Source organism: Chelonia mydas, chromosome 9, assembly GCF_015237465.2.
Source record: "Chelonia mydas isolate rCheMyd1 chromosome 9, rCheMyd1.pri.v2, whole genome shotgun sequence".
Classification (NCBI taxonomy): Eukaryota; Metazoa; Chordata; order Testudines; family Cheloniidae; genus Chelonia; species Chelonia mydas.
Genome location: NC_057855.1, coordinates 98,154,989 through 98,174,409, shown reverse-complemented (window position 1 = coordinate 98,174,409; position 19,421 = coordinate 98,154,989). Strand labels below are relative to the sequence as shown.

The following is a 19,421-nucleotide window of genomic DNA, read 5'->3' as shown; positions in this document are numbered from 1 at the left end:
GTGATGCAGCCATTTGGGCTGGAGCCCAGGCCCCTACGCGGTGGGAGGGGGCCCGCCGGTGGAAAAAGGCCCTGGTCAGCACCACCGTCCAGCCCGTTAAAAGGCCAGTGGGTGGCACCGCGGGGCTGGCAGGCTCCCTGGGCAGCAGCCAGCGTGGCCCACAAGCTCCGAAGCGAAGGGGTGGCCACTGGGGCTACTTGTGCCCCCCTCCCCCCCCCCCCCCCCCCGCATCCTGAGCCCCAGCTCCACGGATCCCATTGGCCAGGAACCTCAGTCGGCACTACACAGGAGCTGCCTGAGGTGAGTGCCACCCGCCCCCCCCACCCCCCCAGCCAAACCCTTCCCACACCCCAGCCCGGAATCCCCCCCCCCACACACACATACACAAAAAACCTCCCCCCCCCCCCCCCGGCTCCCTCTCCTGCACCCCAAATCCCCTCATCCCCAGCTCCACCCCAGAGCCCACACCTCTCTGCCCCAGACAAGTGAAAGTGAGTGAGGGTGGGGAAGACTGAGCAATTGGGGGGAGGGGGAAATGGAAGAAGTGGGGGCGGGGGGGGCAGGCTCAGGGAAGGGGTGGGGCAGGGAGTGGCACACTCATGTCCGGTTTTTCTGCAATAAGAAAGTTGGCACCCCCTAACTGGCCAGCCCTAGGTGTCTAACTGCAGTGTAGACAGACACTCCCCCCCCCCCCCCATTACCCGTCAGGTGTGCAACCACCACGGAGCAGGTGGGGGGGGATGTTTGTTCCCACAGTGCCTGAACCTGACGGGGGAGGCAGGAGCTCAGCTCACCTGCCTGAGGCAGCCCACAGCTGTGCCCTATTTGGGGAGGTGGGGGGAGGAACGACATATGTAATGCGCTTACAGTGTCTGTGCCATGCACTGTGTTTGCCTGAAACCAGGGCCCGGGGGGGGGGGGGGGGGGGCGAGGGTGCGGCTGTTGGGTTTTAAGCTAAATGAACCATTGCTTCCACTACATTTTTTGTGACAGACGTCAGCAGTGTTGCCAAAGTGTCACAAATACATGTATTGGGCGGGGTGGGAGGCAATTTTGACTAATCTCCCCCCCGCCCCCCCCCCCCCCCCCCCCAGGTTTTCATGCAAAGACTCGCTGGCCCTGAGAGCGAGCTGCACAGGTGCCCTGCCGCGGGCTTGCCCGTCTGCCGGTAAAGCAGGCCCCTCGCACCTCCCTTTCTGCCAGGCCCCTACAAACGTGCCCAAGGCCTGGCGCTCTGAGCAGCGTGGGGCCCTACCGCGCACGCCCCTGCCGATCAGACGGCAAGCGCTAACAGGGCAAATGCCCAGGTTTGTCAAAAAAGTTGGGCTGTCCAGGGCCAAAACTGGCCATATGGAATTGCAAGTCCGGGATCTCCAAACTTTTTCAGTCACCCCCCTCCCCACACACACACCCAGTCAGCACCCCCCGCCAGGAGCAGTGGGCCCCGTCGGCCAAAGGTGCAGCTGGGAGCAGAGTAGGGTGGGTGGCACTCCCTGCCCATCCCCTTGTGGGGGCTGACCCAGGCCCCGCCCTGTCCCCTCCATGAGCTCCACCGTTTGGGGACCACTGCCCTAGGCTGCAGTAAGCGCCACCCAGGGAGCCCGGGCAGCTGTAGGGAGCCCCAGGCCTTCCATCTGCCCTGGGAGGGGGGGGCCCCGAGAGCAGCCCCTGGCCCACGTCCTTGCACCCCAAGGTGCACCACCCAGGGCAGGTGGAGGGCCCAGGGCTCCCCACAGCAGCCAGGCCCCCTGGGCAGCTCTTACCATGGCCCAGCTTTTGGCCAGTCAGGGGACATGGAAGGGGAGGAGCAGAGGGCAGGGCCCCATGGCAGGGATGTGGAGGGCCCAAAAGTTCTGTGTGTAAATAAATCTTAATCCGCCTCTGCCCAGGAGTCAAAATACTCAGCACCTGAGGCCTTGACGTGCTGCGTGAGGGGGTCAACCTCAGGGCCCGTCTCTGGCAAGTTCCCTTGGGGTGGGGTCCCTTAGCAAATCCAACCAAGAGTTTTGCTTCTTCAAGCAGTGAGGCAGCCGCCCCAGGGATGGTGCGGGAGGGGGTCAGCAAATGGCAGCTGGCAGGGGCCCGGCAGGGCCGCTCTGTGGAGGGGGTGCAGGATTGTGATGAGTGTCCTGCGACCTCCAGGTTTACCCCGCACCTGCTGTGCGTCCGGTGGGTGACCCTCGGTGGAGCAAGGAGGAAGCTAAACACCTGGGCATTCGACGGGTGCGTAGGCGCCACTGGCCCCCAGGTGCTTCTGCTGTGCCCGAAAAAGGAAAATGACACCACACCTAAAGCAGTGGGGGAGGGGTTCGTTTGTTTTATTGTCCAGCTTCTAAAACGATAGAACGAAGACGAGAGCTTGAAAAATACAGGGTGGGCAGCATCCTGCTAACCCCAGTTGTCTTGACCGTTCACTTGATGTTTGCGTCTTTCCCCACCAGGAGTGTGGCCAACAAAGCCACTCTAGCACGGTGCCCGACAGCCTGGTTTGCTGGCTCCCTGCCAGGCAAGTGTGTGACCCCAGAGCACCCCCACAGGCATGCTCCAGCCTTCCCTTACAGCCGCGGCCTACAGGACTGGACAGAGACCACGCCAGAATCTCACAGCAGCCAGGTCGGGCTCGGGTTGGGTCGCTTGGACCTTTTTTTCCTTACAAAGCGTTTGAGGGGAAATTAGATGTTTTAAGAACTAAAATACAAGGTTAAAAATAGATATTTCCACTTTCCTGGCCCTGTGGTTGGTAAATACAAGAGCTGGGCAGAAAACATCAATATTTGAAATTTTTCAACACCAAAAAAGGGCAACATTTTTTGCAAAAATATGTTCCTTTCTTTTTTGGCCATCTCTAATAACCACAGTGTCTTACTTTGCAGTGAGACAGATGACTTGGGAGTGCCTTTGGGAGCCTGTCCACCTGCATAGCACTCTCCCTTACAGCTTATTCCAAGTGAGCGCCTTGTTTGTGCATTGGCTGGTCCGTTCACTACTGAAGGAAGGAGGGGCCCATTCAGCCAGGCTGAAGTATTCGCGCATTCCCCAGTGATTCCACCCAGGTCTCTTGGCTGCTCACTTGAATTTAGGGGTCGAGAAGCCTGCGTCTCTGGGAGCTCAGGTTTGGGCCCCCACACCAGGTACTGCTTGTGTGGCCATGTGCGGTCTCTTAGCGGAAGGAAGGAGAGAGGTGGATGTGAGTGGCAAAGACATGTTTTCACTGTCAGTTGTAATGGGAGGTACCGTCCCACCTCACTGTAGGCGGGGGGAGCCTGCAAGACAGCCGCTAAAAACGATTTACAAACTGACCAGCAAAATATGTTTCTCGGCAGCATCTTTGCTGTGGCTGGGGAAGAGGTGGCGTTCGCTCCCTACACAAATCTGAAAGCCAGTGGCCAACACACTGGGATGCAACTCCGACGTACTCAAGCCAACCTGTCTAGTGGCTTGGGCGAGGCTCTCTGCTGCATCGCCCTTGGTTAGAAGAGAGGTGCTCCTCGCCATCATTAGTGATGTGGCAGCATCAAAATACAAGCGGTTGGTGTCACAGAGTGGGCGCCTTTGTGATCAGGAGCTGGGGCATATGGAGCTGCCATAACAAACATTCTGCTAACACACTGCATCTTCCCAAACAGGCTCCCAATGGCCATCAGCCCAACTGAGGGTCTCGCGCGCTCTCCATTAGAAACAGACATTTTAGCAGCTTTCGTTTAATGGCGTTTCTATTCCCCTCGCAAAGGAGCATTGACGTGACACTTCTGTGGCCCTGCTGTCGGACAGTGGGTCTCCACCTTTCATGCATCTGGACCCTTGTTTCCAAGTGGCCATGAGCTGATTGGTGCTTGCCTGCCATTTAGCAATTTGGGGTGAGCCCAGTGGACGTGACTAGCTGACCCCCCGTTCGTTGAGAACCTCAATGTAGAAGATTTTGCTGGGGTGCCCACTGTTGGCTACTTTTTTCTTGCCTGTTGCCTAGATCTTTATGTCCTAGAGCTCCCCTGTCACCCATTAACACAGTCTCTACAGCTAATTGTACTCACACAACACTAACCCGTCACAATGCTTAGCAAGGAGGGAGCAGCATCACACAAAAATGACCTTTCTGTTCCTTCCAGCTGGCTTTGGAAATCTCTGCGCTCTCAAGCCGATTGGAGACGGTTACGTGAAATAATTGGACATGCCCACTGAAGTCCTTACTTCTCCACTGCTTGTCGCGAAGGACACCTCTTCATCCTCCTCCTCCAGCTGGAGGCTGCCCGAGGACAGACGCACCCGGGCCAGGGGTGACTTTCCTACCTGGCCATACAGAGAGTAGTAATCCGCGTTCAGGAGATCCGAGTCGGAGTCACTGGACTCGGTCCCGCTGCCCACACCGCGTTCGGCCTGGCGCGGCACTGCGGCGGGGTTGGAAAGCCCTTGTTGGGCGAGTAGGGACCGCAAGATACTTGCTTTTCTATTGCTCAGAGCAGGGCAAGGGCCCAGTGGCCTGAACTCTGACCCATATGGGAAATAGATGGTCTTCATATCGGACTGGCTCCAAGATCTTTTGGGCAGTTGCTCTTGAATGCTGTAGTCAAAAGCCCCAGCCAGGGTTCTGCTCTCCTCTTCCAGGTGCCTGCTAACACAGCAAGCCCTGGGCAGGGCCTCGGGCTGCAGCCCCTTCCTCTGGGCCGGGGCCGGACATCTCTTGGAAGGTTTCATTGACACGGGGCCAGGGCCACTCAGCCCTCTCCCTGCTTCCTCAGCAGCAGCTGGCGTGTGGCGTGGTACCGGGGGAGGCCTGTCCACGTAAAAGAACACTTGCGGAGACGTCGTCTCCACCGGCTGGCTGGCGGAGGGGACGTACGGTACATCTGTGTAGCTCAGCTGTCTGGAGGCGACCTCCCTCATGTTGCCAACCGAGGTGCTTTTACTGTTTCCAGCAAGCTTGTGGCTGGGCTGGAAGGAGGTCAGCGGGCTGCGCTGCCCGAAGCCGTCGGCCGGCTCCCACTCCAGCTCCAGCTCGGCGTAGGCCAACGGGAAGGCCGAGCTGCTTTTGGAATGGGGCAGGAGCCTGGGGTCAGCCTCGGGCTTGGAGCGCTCCAGCTCCGCCGCGAACGTCACCTCCACGGAGGAATTCCGCCTCCTGCTGTCCAGCATGGGATCCGACGCGTGGACCCCATTTGTGTTCCAGTAACAGGCTCTGCCACCATATGCCAGGCGCAGGTCTTCAACCTAGGGAGACAGCAGGGCCCGTTAGGGTAGGGGGACAGGACTGGAAACGGGGGGCGGGGAGGGTGTCTTTCTCTCTCTCTTTTCTTTTATTTGGTTTTATTGCTTTCTAATCATTACAGCCCCAAGAGCAACCAAATTAATAAATGCTGCTCCATAGCCCCTGGGGTCGAACACAGCCCTGCGCCCCCTTCCCACTAGCACCCAAACCAACCAAAGCTGAAAGCCAGGCAGTGAACCAGAAGCTGTGTCTGCCTCACCCCCCTAGCTCTCCAGGGAGGATTCAGAGGTGAGCCAAGGCCAGGTTACAAACAGCAAAGGCCAGGTGTTTTATTTTCCACACCCCCCCACTTGAGGTGCCCTGAGGGCACTTGTCAGCAGTGGGTGCGGCTTTCACACACACGCACCCACCTTGCAAGGGTGGGAACGCGGCCGGATTCTGCTCTCAGCACGGGGCTGGGCAGGGCGCAGTGAAAGCCCAGCCTGAGCCATGCGGTTACCGTCAGAACTTCGCAGGGTGTGGCCATGAGGCAAAGTCCCACCGGCTAGGCTACCTTGGTGGTATCACTTCCCTTCCCCTGCTGCCAGGAGCCACCTCTGTTCTAGCCCCTCTGGGCCACTAGGGGAGCCCTTAGCTGGGGTGGGGTGGGGGGACGAACACGTGCTGTTATCCCCTGGTCGGGTGGGAAACAGAGAGGAATGTGAGTCCCAGCACGGAGGGAACCAAGTCTCCCGAGTGTGTCCTACACACACACACACACACACACGCCCCATTACAATGCAGCACGATCCACTGTGCAAGGAGGAGATAAAGTACCCAGCGCTTCCCACACACACTGTACAGTGTTGTACACAAGTGCTGGCCCCACCCTGGGGTTCACTCCTTCGCCATTCACATACCAGCTCACAGGACACTGGCCACGCGCTCCCCTGGTCGCTGCTGTGCCATGCTCCCAAAATACCCGGGGAATGGCCCAGCCTGGGGTCCCGCGCAACTGCTTTCCCTCCAGTACAGCAAAGGCTGCGGTGGAATGATTAACCAGGCATGGGGGCCAGTGGCTTTCTCTATCAGCGACAGACACTGTATTTCTCTGAGGAGAGACCAGTACCTGTTTGGACACGTCTGTGAGGAGGTCTGGGGACGAGCGGCACTGCCTTTCGTGGTACTGAGCCGGGTAGTGTTTCCTGCAAATCCAAGACGCACGCGTCAGTTTCCCCTCGCAAATAACCCGTGAAATGCCACAAAGCCGCCTCCGCCCCCTCAGATACCTCTCAAACGGCGTGCTCTTCCCCTTCCCCTTGCGCCCATGCTCCAGCAGCTGCCGCTGGGTTCTGCCGCTGGCAAGGACAGAAAAACGCTCGTGAAAGACCAGTTCTAACAGTGCTGCCCATACAGCGGGACTGGAACCTCTGCTGTAGCCAACACAGCGGCAAGGGCTGGCTCACGCCTTGCACCACAGGCCTGGACAAAGGAGCTAGGGGTGCAGGCAGGCAGGCCTGGCCCTGCTGCTTCCACAAGAGGTGGGCTGGGTGAGATGCAGAGGGTGTGGGTAGAGGGGTAATGGGCCTAGGCTGCCTCGCCCAGGCAAGGAGGAAGCCAGACAAAAACTGCAACTCAGAGGAGACTCTCGGGGATAAAAGCCCTGGGGCCTGGCTCAGTCCAGCTGACTCTGACTCCGGGGCTACAAATCACTGTGTAGACGTTTGGCTCAGGCTGGAGCCAGAGCTCGGGGACCCTTCCCTTGAGCTTCAGACTGAGTATCTACAAAGCAATCGTTCCGCCCCAGAGCCCAAGCCCTACGTGCCACGTCAGCTGACGCGGGCCAGCCACGGGGGTTTTAATCCCTGTGTAGACACAGCCTTTGTCCCACTGCCACCCTCCCAGGGCTAGTTGCTCATCAGGCTGTGCCTAAAGGCACATGCGAGCACCAGGTTTCTTTGCCCCACACAGCTAACACTACCAAAGAGACTTACGGTATTAACGGAGCTAGTGCGAGTGATTTACCTATAGCGGAAACTTGAACCTTTGCTGCACAGGAGGGCTTTGGGCTTGGATTTTGGTTCTTCGGAGAGTCTAAAAAAAGCATGGTACTCCACACACGTCTTCCAAAACGCTTTGCACGCGTCTCTGCTTGCCATGGTAAACTCTAAGGTGTCCTTGCACAAAGCCTGGATGAGAACCGGACATTTGAAACACAACCCAAAGGGTTAACCCACCCCCACTCCCCACCGTGCTGCAAAGTCAGTGTCCAACAGTTGTGAAAACACGAGCACTTTTTCACATAAGGAGACATGCACCTTTGTGCAGCGAGTGATGCAGGACTGGCCTGTGAACCCTGTGACCCAGGCCTCTCAATGGACTTAGAGCTGAAACTGAGTGTGGGTCTCATTGGGGACCGGGTGAGGGCCCCTGTTCTGATGAATACGGGCCGCTAGCCTGTGTTACACATGCAGCTATCTGCCCCCTAGCAGTGCCTGGGGGGCAGCTGAACGTATAACCAGGCTGTCGGCTGGAAATACACTGGGACCCCAAAAGTGTTAGCCATCTTCACATTGTGGAGGCCTAACCACTCTGTGCCCCTGGGGGTTCTCACACATTTCACCAGCATGAGAAGAAACGTCTCAGGACAAGTAAGAGAGCGGTGCAGAGGTGAAGCGAGAGACCACACACCAACACTGACACAGCCCAAGGGAACAGATTTTATTTGAAGTAAGTGAACTTTGGGGCGGGGCGCTGGAACAGGGAGGGATGGGGGGCCATGGCCCCACCACTTTTAAAAGGGAGAAGGGGCGGCGTGGAGGCGGGGCCTCGGGGAGATGGGGCGGCATGGGGGCAGGGCCATGGTTCGGATGCCAGTGACACTCCCCGACACACACACTGTTAAGAGGTTTCAGAGTAACAGCCGTGTTAGTCTGTATTTGCAAAAAGAAAAGGAGTACTTGTGGCACCTTAGAGACTAACCAATTTATTTGAGCATGAGCTTTCGTGAGCTACAGCTCACTTCATCGGATGCATACTGCGGAAACTGCCACAGTGTGGATCCGATGAAGTGAGCTGTAGCTCACGAAAGCTCATGCTCAAATAAACTGGTTAGTCTCTAAGGTGCCACAAGTACTCCTTTTCTTTTTACTGTTAAGAGGCTTTCACTGCCCTGCTTTGGGGGCCCTCCAACCTTGGCAAAGTCCTTCTAACTATTCCTAGCTTGATACAAACACGTAATCTTCAACCCTGGCAGCTGGCGGTAACGTGGTACTTACAGAGATATTTGCATGTAGTTTGATTAGAAAATGTTTCCTCTTAAAACTCAGTTTCCGAATTTTGGCCCAGTTGAATGTGTTGATCTTTGTGTTCCCCTGCAATGACAACGCATTGGAGCATGATTGGTCATGGTCAATCTTTACCAGCCAGGGCCTTGAGCTGGCGAAATGCGCTCAGCTTCTATTGACTCCAATGGGTGTAGGTGATGCTCCAAGGATTTGGCCTCAAATCCTGCTCACTTTACAATCCCACAAATTTACCAACATCAGTTTACCCTGACTCCAAGGGGATGGCGTCAGACAAGCGGATTTGGACCCAACCAGGAAGGATAAGACTACAGGGTCTGATCCTGTGTTAATTGACATTAATTGCAAAGCTCCAAGGGCCTGTCCAAAGCCCCCTGGCATCACTGGAAAGACTAGCATTAATTTCAATGGGCTCTGGCTTAGAACCCCCGCCCCCGGTCGATTTCAGTGATGCAGGATCAGGCCCTTAATGAGGCGGGGGTGCTCTGTCCTCTGTCCGTTGGGCAAAGTGCAGTTGTTATGTACATTATTCCCACATTAACCTAACTATAATGTACCTGTTCTGCTCTAGCATGCGTTCTCTCTGGGCAGCAAGCTTTAAAAGGAACTCCTCACCACAACTGGGTTATTGCCACATTTATGACACCAAGCGCCGTGTTCTCACATTGAAAAATAGTGAGCTTTAGAGGAGTCACTTATGCTCCTGTTATATCATGTGTGCGTGTGTCTACCTCGCTGAATAAAGAGCCAGGCATCGCATCACTCGCCTTAGAATGTGCTCCACATGCTGCTAGCTATTAACAATGGGCCACTCGTTATGATTTTCTTCCACCGCAAGTGGCTTCGCAGGTTGGAATTAGCCTAGGCGTGGCTGCACCACTGTATGCAGGAAACACAGAGGTATGTATTTACGCTGCGCAGATGTCATGATTATAGCACTCGGGAATTGCATAGCCATTAGATGGCTATTTTTGCTTCAAGATTATATGGGAAACGTGTGGCGTTGCCATAGAACGTGAACGTCTTACTTCTCAAACACGTTAGTTTACAAGGGGCAAACAACACTAATTCTCAAAGAGGACACCTCCCACATCAGTGGGAAGCCATGTATGGAGATGTAGGGTGTGATTTGTCACTCGTTAGCACTGGCTAGAGTTCAGAGACTTGCCCAGCTTGAACAAATGTGGAGGGAAAAGTTTCAGAATGCTTTGTTTTGACATTTTCAAATTGAAAAATTCCAGATTTTTGGTTCATAACAACTTTTTGTCTAGAAATTTAAGCTAATTTGGCTGGAAAGGGTTAAATTAAAAAAAGATTAAAATTGAAACAAAACGTTTCAATTGACCGGAAACTAAAAAAAATAGATTTTGGTTTGTTTGTGACTATTTTGAGATTTTTTTACTTTTCAGGATAGGAAATAATTTCCAACTCTGGGTCCTAGGACAGGAAAACCATCTCCCCCCAGTGCTTAGCAGGCTGGTTAGTGGTGAAGATAGGGAAGTCCTTGGATTTCAGACAGGGGCCTACGACAAAAAATGTTTACTTCCCTTATCTACTCACTACAGCTCCTATCTACAGAGCCTGTCCCATCCCTAAAGTGATTTCTTGATGCAGGAGGACGGCACATAGGCTCTGGTACAGCTAAAAGACCTTTGATGAGAATGGAAGGAAAAGCTCTTCCAGAAGGGTCCCATTGCATTGTACAGTAGGAATTTAAAAGGGAAATGTTACCCGTAAAACCAGCACTCCCATGTGCGTAACAGCCAGATTGATCTGCGTCCCTTCCCCATCGCTTGCAGGGTGGGGTCTAATCCCGTACATGTCTAACTTCCTGGCTATGTCCAACAGGTGAACATCCGACTCAGCTGGTGTCTTCCCACTAGGGAAGGAAGAGGGTTATAAGTCTAATGACATTAGAATAAAGAGCCCCCTCTAAAGTCCTCTGACAGCACCCCCACATACTGTATACAACAGTCTCTGCTACAGGTATTTAATATCTGTGCTGTGAAAGGAGCAGGTACATGAGGAGCTGAGTAGGGCACAAGTGTGGATGAAATGCTCACACGTGCTTCTGGTGATAATGCATGATCTTATCATCTAAATATTCCTGGTTGGGTAAATACTGGTGGCTCTCCAGGTGCTTCTTATCTGTTTCTTCATGAAAGTCCCCCAGCTCAGCTGTATGGAAAGAAACGAAGAGCGGCATTTAGCAATGTCCACTGAGGAGACCACACCAGGCAAACTGAGCAAGTATTCAGAGACCAGTGACTTCGCTGATCCCTGCCAGGACATAGACATGGTGCGTGCGGGACGGAAACAGCCTAGACAGAGAACACCAGCTACCAGCTCTTCCTAAATGTGATGTTTCTGATGTGCCCTCACTGAGGACCTGGTCCTGTCTCACTGCGTCAATGAGAGTTGCTGTTAGCTTCGACGGGAGCAGGCCTGAAGAACCAGAGACACACTGTTCTGACAACAGGGCTCTTCCTGCCTCAAGGGCTTTGATGGGCATGGAAGGGGCCCAGCCCCTCAGCGGATGGGGGCCTAGCTAAGCCGGACTAAGGGCCTCATCCTTCCAACCTCACTTGTGACTGTAAGGATTGCTCACGTGACTAAGGGTCAAAAGGTCAGGCTCTAAGTGGAGATCCAGATGCCTTCACTCAACCTTTCCATTTTGGACCATGAGTGGTGGCCCTTTGACCTGTGGGAGGCCATGCAGGCTCCATGCAGTGACTCTTGGGGAGGGCTGAAGGCCAAGGGAACAAGCCATCCCTGGCTGGACCATGGTGTGGGAGACTCTGAGAGTTGGTCGCCCCAGGGACACTGAACAGCCTGGGCCATCTTGCTAGCCAAAGGCCGTTTCCACTCTGGTAACGCCCTCCCTGCTCTTCTGAGATGTACAGACGCTTCCGATTCAAAAGCTCAGGGAACACAGCTGGGCAACGGCGGCACACTGAGCATTGAACCGTCTTTGCAAACACACATTAACTCGACTCACTGCACTCCAGTTCAGCAACTCCGGCCTCCTCCGCAAGCCCTCGGGCATGGGCTCCCTTTACGCACGTGTTCAAGCCCCCTTGCTCCAGTGCTCTGCTGAGCTGGCGCCTTTGGGCTTGCTCCTGCTCCCGTCACAGCCAGGGAAAGAGTCCTAGGGACTTCAGGAGAAGCTGTCTCACCCCTGAGCTGCACCCCTCTCTCCTGAAAGCAGTCTCCCAAGGCTGCTCCTAGGCTTGCTCTCCTGTGGCCAGGCCGGCGCTGAAGCATGCTGGGCTGATTTCACTCAAAACTCTGGCTGCAAAAGCCAGATGATGGGATATAATAGTGAGTCTACTGCAGTCAGGGTCTGCTGCTGCACCCAGCTACAGACAAGGACCGGGCAAACAGACAGCATTTGTCAGCCATCCACTGTTTTGCCCTGACATCCAGAGCAGAGCAGAGGGGTTGGTTGGTTTGTATTCACTACCATGGTTTGGTAGTGAATAGTTAGAAGCGGGCTTTTGGAACAATACAACAGTACACCGTTTTTCAGGCTAAGAGGGCCAATGGTGATCACCTAGGCTGACCTCCTGCATAACACAGGCCAGAGAACGTCACCCTGGGCTTCCCTTGTGGCTGAACAAGAGCGGATCTAGAGCATGCTCGCCGGTCCTTACACTGCAAGAGATGCGACACCAGCAAAGCGGCACTGTTCTCACTGCAGGGGAGCCTCCCGCCTGCCAGGTCCCTCTTGATTTGAAGGCTAAAGAGATACCTGCAAAGGAAGAGAGAAGAGTTTCCTGACAGAGAGCAAATGTTCCCGCTCCCAGCTCAGACAAGTTATTAAGAAACACAGCCAGCTCACCTCCTGCAGCGGGGACTTTGCTAGACAGGGGACCCTCCAGGAATCAGTTAGGCTTTGCACCAGTGAAAGGCCCAACCCTGCAAGGAGCCAAGATCCTTCACCTGCCAGCTCTGCTCGGAGTGGCAGTGCCGGGATCAGTGTGGATGTTTATAAATCTCTGGGCAATACTCAGATGGAAGACAGTACATGCGGGCCCGGCAAGAGACCGTTTGGATCCTGATACATCATGTTCACTGGGGCCCCTCCCCCGCCCATTTCATGTCAGTTACAGACATTTTTGAGGCCCGGGTCCAACTGTCCCCATTTCCCCTGCCTCTTGTCTGCCTGACCCAGAGCTCAGGGACGTCAATGGGAGTGTTTCCACTGAGACTGATGGGCTCTGGCTCAGACCCCATGAGCGCTCAGTGGCCCAGGAGAGGGGCAAGTGCATGGCTGGTGGCCCTCTTTTCGCTCCTGGATCAAGGAGATGGGACGGGCTGGTACACACGGGGCTCCAGACCATGCTGGTTCACCACCATGTCTGAACGCAGTGCTCTACTAGAGAACAGGGTCATGGGGTGTGTTTGGCAGAGAGCGGACTTGAGAATGCTCAAGAAATGATTATTAGAGATAAGAAAAGAGAAAGGGATTTTCACTCTTTGTATGTCTCTCTACTGAGTTCAGAACTTAGCCGTAACAGCTTCAGGGTTACGTAACAATGAAACTGGCTTGTGTGTCTTAGCTGTAAAATCCTTGGTCTGTGCAAACAGCAGGGCCCTCCCAACAAAGCAAGCTAATAAGTAAAACCCAAGCCCACAAAACACAGACCAGACAGAAGAATAAACACCGGCTGTAAGATAAAAACCACTGGCTGGAGCCAGTGGGGTTGACAGCAAAGAGGAGAAGGACAGAAGTGGACAGCTAAGCAAAAGGGTATTAGTTTAGGGGATTTATGCATGAGAATGTTTTACGGAGGAAGTTATATTAGAAAGGTACAGATGGGCAAACTGAGTCTGTTCAAAGTTACAGAACCAAGGAGAAAGCTAAATGACTGACCCCAAGCGACTGGAGAGGACACATGGGAAGAACACAGCAGAGACCAGAGATTTGAAAAGGTCACCCTGTCCCCAGGATGTCACTTGTTGTTCCTGCCATATCGGGTTTTGCATGTATATGCGATGGCAAGGTGATCACAGCGTTGTCTTAAAATGCCCAGAATAAAGGCTAAAAGGAACTGTTCAAGTCTCAGTTGAAGTGGATCTCGTTTTACCCCCAACAGTTCTTTCATTACCACTGTGGACAGGGATTTCTTCAAATCAGAGAACTCTGTTGCTGGCATGGCTGCGAAACCAACCCAGGTAGGGCCTGTGGAGGGAGTCACTTGCCTCGCAGGCTGTGCCAGAAGTAACGACATGAGCTGATAGTTTCCCCAGAGGGAAGAGAAGAAGTTAAAGGGGATGATGGAAAAGGGGGCGGTAGGGACTCGCCTTCAGAGCGGGCTGGGAGCTGCAGCCGTCCGATGCAGATAGGAAGCAGCCCTGGCTGAGTAGGGGCTGGCGCGGGTGATAACCTGGCACCTCCCCCGCCCACAGTAACTAGACATTGGGCGCCTGGCCAGTAGATTTGAAACTGGACTTTCTGGTTGAAAACCGGACAACTGACCACCCAAGAGTCCAGTCCCCTTCTATCGCAAAAAACCCTAACATGTAACCCCATTCATAAACTTATCAAGGTCCATCGTAGACCAAGACAATCAACCAGGATCCTGGTGTGATTTTGATTTTAAACTCAGATCATTTTACACATTGTAAAGAAGCATTGTAGACACTGGTGGTTTTAGCAGCAGGGTCAGGAACAACTGAAGCTTTCGACACCCACTGTGTGGGAAGCAGTTTGGGATTGTGAAATGAGGTGTGTCACTTGGGTGTTTATCAGAGAAATAACACTGGCATTTGAATGGCAATCTGTAGGTTTCAGAGTGAATACAACACTTCGAACTATGGGGTAGGTCACACCTCTCAGAGCTATTGTCTTAGGTTGGCTAAAGAATCTGCATGAAGCTGCTGCGTTGGTTTTATACTTAGTTCATGTCTGTAATGTTTTCTCCAAAGCATAATTGCATTAAAAGGTAGGATTCTGCAGCAGATTTATAGATCACGGGGAACACAATTGCACTAAAAGGTAGGATTCTGCAGCAGATTTATAGATTGCACTAAAAGGTAGGATTCTGCAGCAGATTTATAGATCACGGGGAACCCCAATCAATGCCTAGCAAATAAAAATCTGCAGTATATGGCTACGGCTAATGGACAAATAAAGATGATGGATTAGGCAGAATTGTTTGTGTTTCTAAACAGAGGGTCAGAGAAAGAAATATTTGCAACACATAAATTTGCACCGACAGCCAACATGACTATTACTAGGGGGCTTGTTTTGGCTATGGACACGGAATGATTTAGACAACGAAGACTGCGTTACAAAGCCTCTAGTAGTGAATAAAAATGTAGACCATGAAAAGAAACGGTGCCCTACCTTGTCAACTCTTCTCTCAGATGTCCAGGGTCCACTGGGAAAAATTTCACCATAAATTTGAAAAGAACCTCCTTAGGATCTTAAAACACAACATCTTCATAAGTTTTATTTCAAAAGTCTGTTGAGAACATTTACAAATCTCTTCACACACCCTGCACCCACGCACACCGGGGAGTAAATCACTTTGATTCCTTACAAATTCGGCCCTGACGGGTGCTGAGCATCGGGGACGTGATCCTGCGGGGTGCTGAGCCGGGGCTTCAATCCAGCCACGTACTTAAGCAGAGGCTCAACTTGAGCCACATGAGTGGAACTCAGTGGAAGAATAGCCCCACTCCCGTAAACAATTCAAATTAAACACATGCTTGAGCGCTGCCCTGGACTGGGGACAGGGCGCTCAGTGCCTGGCTGGATTGAGCCACCGCAGAGCAAGTGCAATTCCCATTGGATTCCAATCACCTCACAGGATTGGGCCCATCGTGCCGCTCCTTTGCCCACGGAATTCAAGAGGACCGCAGTGCCCCACGTTCAAACAATCGTGTTTAGCATTTCTTAATGCGCCTATCTCAGTGGGGCTCTGGTCTGCCATCTATTCTGAATCAGCCCTTCCCATCGAGACAATACCGAACAGTGACAACGGCCCCTACACCGAAGATACTGGTGTGCAATGAAATCCCATACAAACAGAAAATGAAACCAGCTCATTCTGCAGGGCCCAGAGGAGGTGTAAGGAAGAAACCATCCTTCCAAAGGCTAGTTTGTGCACTGAGGGGCAAATTCTGCTATTGGAACTGTAGGGTCAACTCAGGTCAGTGTAATTGCAGGGTTGTTTTGGGCAGGGAGGGGCTGTTCGCAGGCATGTCACTGGGAAAATCCTATGGGGCACCATATTCCCAGCACCCACATCTGCCCACAGCTCCACCCAGATAAATCCTGCAGGCATCTGGGTGGGTTTAAAGAAGGGCAGACTTGTGGGCTTGACAGAGTTTTAAAGCACTTTGTGTCTTGGCCACAGGTGGGCTAGAAGGGAAACCCAAACGGAACGACGTGGCCTACGAAAGGGCACCGGTAAATGGCCAGACTGCAGAGGAGTTGATTCCGGGGCCCCAGCTGCCTTTCTGTGGAATAATGGACACAAAGCTGTCGAGACTAAGGCGGTGGCTACACCACGGAGCTGACAGCGGCACCGCGAGTGCAGATGCTCTAAGCCGATCGGAGAGGAGAGAGTTCTCCCATCGACTTCATGACGCCAGCGCCCGAGGCAGCAGTAGCTATGGCAGCCGGAGACGCTCTCCCGGAGACACAGCACTGTCCACACCAGCCCTTAGGTGGGTGTAACTCACATTGCTCAGGGGGGTGATATATTCACCCCCCCAAGCCACGTAATTTAGACCAACCTCAGCTGTAGTGTGTACACAGCCTTCCATGTGGAGCCAGAAGGCCGATGGCTGGGTCTGCAGCCTTGCCCCTGGAAATGTCCCAGTGCACACCTTAGCCCTGCCTTGCGCTGTGTGGGTCGAGGGGACTCCGGGAGCTACATACAAACGTATTGGCTTCCCTGGAACTGGATTAAGGGTAGAATCACCTGTTCCTCTCAGAGCCCGGGGGGTGACATTTGAACAGAAGATAGTAGTCACCTTGAAGCAGGGAAAAGCTGAGAAATTCACAGGCACAGTGATATGGCAGCAGCCTCTGAAATGGCAGCGCTGAGGGGGGAGGGGTCATGGCGGGGGTGGGGGCACCTCCACCATGGGGACAGCTGTGTTTCAGTCCATTCTGACCGGCATGCAGGACAGCACGCAACAGAATGTGCGTATGCAAAACCTGCAAAGGGGCTGCTGCATTTTCTAGCCTGCAGGTCAGGCCAGCCTGAGAGCATGTGGCACGCCTGCTTCTGAGCTGTGGCAAATCACCCAGGCCAGCCCAGAGCCGACATGTCACAGCCACGAAGCAGGTGCTTGTGCCAGGCCTTTCGCTCACGTTAAAATGCATGGAGGGCAATGCTGCAATCCAGCCCCGACGCTTTGTTCTGCAGCCTCACCTCCTGCAAACAGGAACCACGATTTCACACTGGGCTCAGTGCAGCAGATACCTGAGCTTGATCTTGCTTGCAAATTCATTTTTGAAAATCATAATCTAAGCTGATGGGGAAATGGTTTAGATGATTGGTTCTGTGGCTGGCAGTCTGCAGGTCACCTCGGGCTGATCCCAGCTGGGATGGGATGCTTCTCCCTGCAGAAGCCCAGCACCAGGCCTAGCTGCCGCCAACACCGTGCATAGGCCAGTGCTTAATTGTAACGACAGAGGTGCCAGGCTCAAGCAATTTGTTTACATTCATAACTGATGCAGCAGGCCCAGAGGGGCCAGGGCTCAGCCCTGGCACAAATTACACACTGGCCTCCACCCAGAGCTAGCCTGTGCAGCGGAGTGAATGTCACCAGTTATAGCCCCTTTGCTTGTGTAAGGGTTGCAGAGACCAACTTAGAGCTATATTGTGAGCCAGCGACACTCCGCCTGCGGCTTGCGAGCCCCAACTGGGGCTTTACTGCGTCTCCTGCGGCCCTTTGCAGCACCTGGTACTAAAACCCTGGCTGATTTCCTTATTAACCAGCCTGTTACTAACCAGTCAGGAGGCTTTTCCTATGTTATTAACCAATTAAGTTATCAACTTGCACAAACTTATTAACCTGTTTGCTGTGAGAATAATCTATATGTACACTGCATATTTCCCCGCCATGCTGTTTATATATGAACAGTACTATAGTAAATGAAACAATGAATTCACATCACTGGGGCCCTTGGGGTAATGTCACTCACTAATTTGGCTTCTGAATCACTGAGGTCTGAATATCACTGCTCTATGCACATGTAGCTACACTCCAGACAGAAGAGTAGCTTTTGGCCCAACACTGATCAGGCATGTGAGCGGCCAGGATCTCGCAGCCTGACTTTTGTTACAGACAGGACAGCATTACCCTTGCTCTGCTGACAGACAGTGATCAGGATGTAGAATGGAACGTGAAGCTTGGCCAACAGCCTCACCCAACCCCGCAGCACAAGGTGAACCCAAGCAAATGCCAGAACCTGAAAGCCCATGTCCCCAAGCCTCAGCCAGCTCACGAATGTGCCGGTGAGACTTCTGGTATTAGCTGATATTTGTCTGCAGCAGCTAGCACACGGTTATTCCTTAGACACTTACTTTTCATCTGCTTTGTTATGGGTTTTAGAAGCTCCAGCCAAACCTGCAATAACAGCAATGAAGAAGTTGGTGAAGACACAGCATGAAGTGCTGGGTTTGTATTAATAAAAACAACACAACGTGTCAGGAGAGAAAGTAGAAAAGATACAGGCCTGCTGATGCTAAGAAAAAACTAAAGAGTGACCTGCCAGTAACGGGGGAAGGAAGAATAATAAACCCAGATGGGGCCGTGTTCTCCCACTGCAAGACGGGAGGAAGTCACTCGAGCACACTGAAGTCAATGGAACTTAGAATCATAGAATATCAGGGTTGGAAGGGACCTCAGGAGGTCATCTAGTCCAACCCCCTGCTCAAAGCAGGACCAACCCCAACTAAATCATCCCAGCCAGGGCTTTCTCAAGCCTGACCTTAAAAACTTCTAAGGAAGAAGATTCCACCACCTCCCTAGGTAACGCATTCCAGTATTTCACCACTCTCCTAGTGAAATAGTGTTTCCTAATATCCAACCTAGACCTCCCCCCCTGCAACTTGAGACCATCGCTCTTATCCTTAGGGGAAGAATTAGGACCAGGACACTCAAGAATTTTGATAGTTTCCACCTTTACTTCTGCTTTTGTGCAATGCCCGGGGGGGTGCTGTTCTGCAGGAATCTCATTGTGCAACAAGAAGAAATGGAGGGGCGGGGGGGAAGAATCCTGATCGAGACTAAAATCCCTTTTAAAAAGCACGTGTAGGCTCTGAACAGGTCCGCTGATAAATGAGTGGGCCAGAAAGCACTCTGGAAGCCCCTATGCCTGCAAGGGTCATGGCACAGCCTGTGTCCCCAGCACCCACTCTGCCCGGCAGAGCTTTCTGAAGGTTACTAGAAAGTTATTCTAAGAAACCACGGTGGCGAAAGTGCCGTCCATGAGCCACGCGTTCCCCACTGCAGCCTCTTCCACCTTTGGGCCCGAGACAGAGCCCGGAAGGTCTGTGAGGGTCAGCATGCGGCTCTGTCCCGCAGCAGCCCCCCACCCTGACCACAATGGAGTGCTGCATCGCGGCACCTGCCCCTTCACATTGTCACGCCGCAGGGCCCCTGCAGCCTGCCAACAAGGGGCAGCTCTCAAGCTGGTGTGACCCCCCCACCACTTAGCGTCCCTGTGATAGGCAGAAGTTTCCACTCTTCTCAGTTACAACTGAACATCCCTATTCCGCCCTCTTCACAGAGAGGCCGTGTGGTCTAGTGGACGGGGAACAAGGAGACCCAGTCTCCATTCCTGGCTCTGCGTGCACTGATCTGCTGTGTGCCCCCTGGCAAGTCACCTCCCCTCCCTGTGTCCCGACTCCCCGCTCCCCCTTTTGTGGTGTCAGTGGTCAGGCTGGAAGGCCCAGGTCTTCACA

General features: G+C 53.4%; 1 protein-coding gene across 2 annotated transcripts in view; it reads right to left on the bottom strand.

Moving 5' to 3' along the window:
• Window positions 1-2,289: 2,289 nt before the first annotated feature.
• The window catches only part of FRMD7 (FERM domain containing 7), a 45,183-nt gene continuing 28,051 nt past the window's right edge, over window positions 2,290-19,421 (bottom strand). Inside the window, exons 5-14 of one of the 2 annotated variants that reach the window (XM_027818527.3) lie at window positions 18,039-18,081; window positions 14,840-14,918; window positions 12,141-12,238; window positions 10,551-10,665; window positions 10,219-10,366; window positions 8,461-8,556; window positions 7,208-7,371; window positions 6,472-6,540; window positions 6,312-6,387; window positions 2,290-5,205 (exon numbers count right to left, since the gene is read on the bottom strand). In XM_027818527.3, the coding sequence (XP_027674328.2) occupies window positions 4,150-5,205; window positions 6,312-6,387; window positions 6,472-6,540; window positions 7,208-7,371; window positions 8,461-8,556; window positions 10,219-10,366; window positions 10,551-10,665; window positions 12,141-12,238; window positions 14,840-14,918; window positions 18,039-18,081 (1,944 nt within the window). In that variant the 3' untranslated portion in view covers window positions 2,290-4,149. Of the gene's footprint in view, window positions 5,206-6,311; window positions 6,541-7,207; window positions 7,372-8,460; window positions 8,557-10,218; window positions 10,367-10,550; window positions 10,666-12,140; window positions 12,239-14,839; window positions 14,919-18,038; window positions 18,082-19,421 lie in introns of both variants that reach the window. The other variant, XM_037908661.2, reaches the window with a different exon arrangement.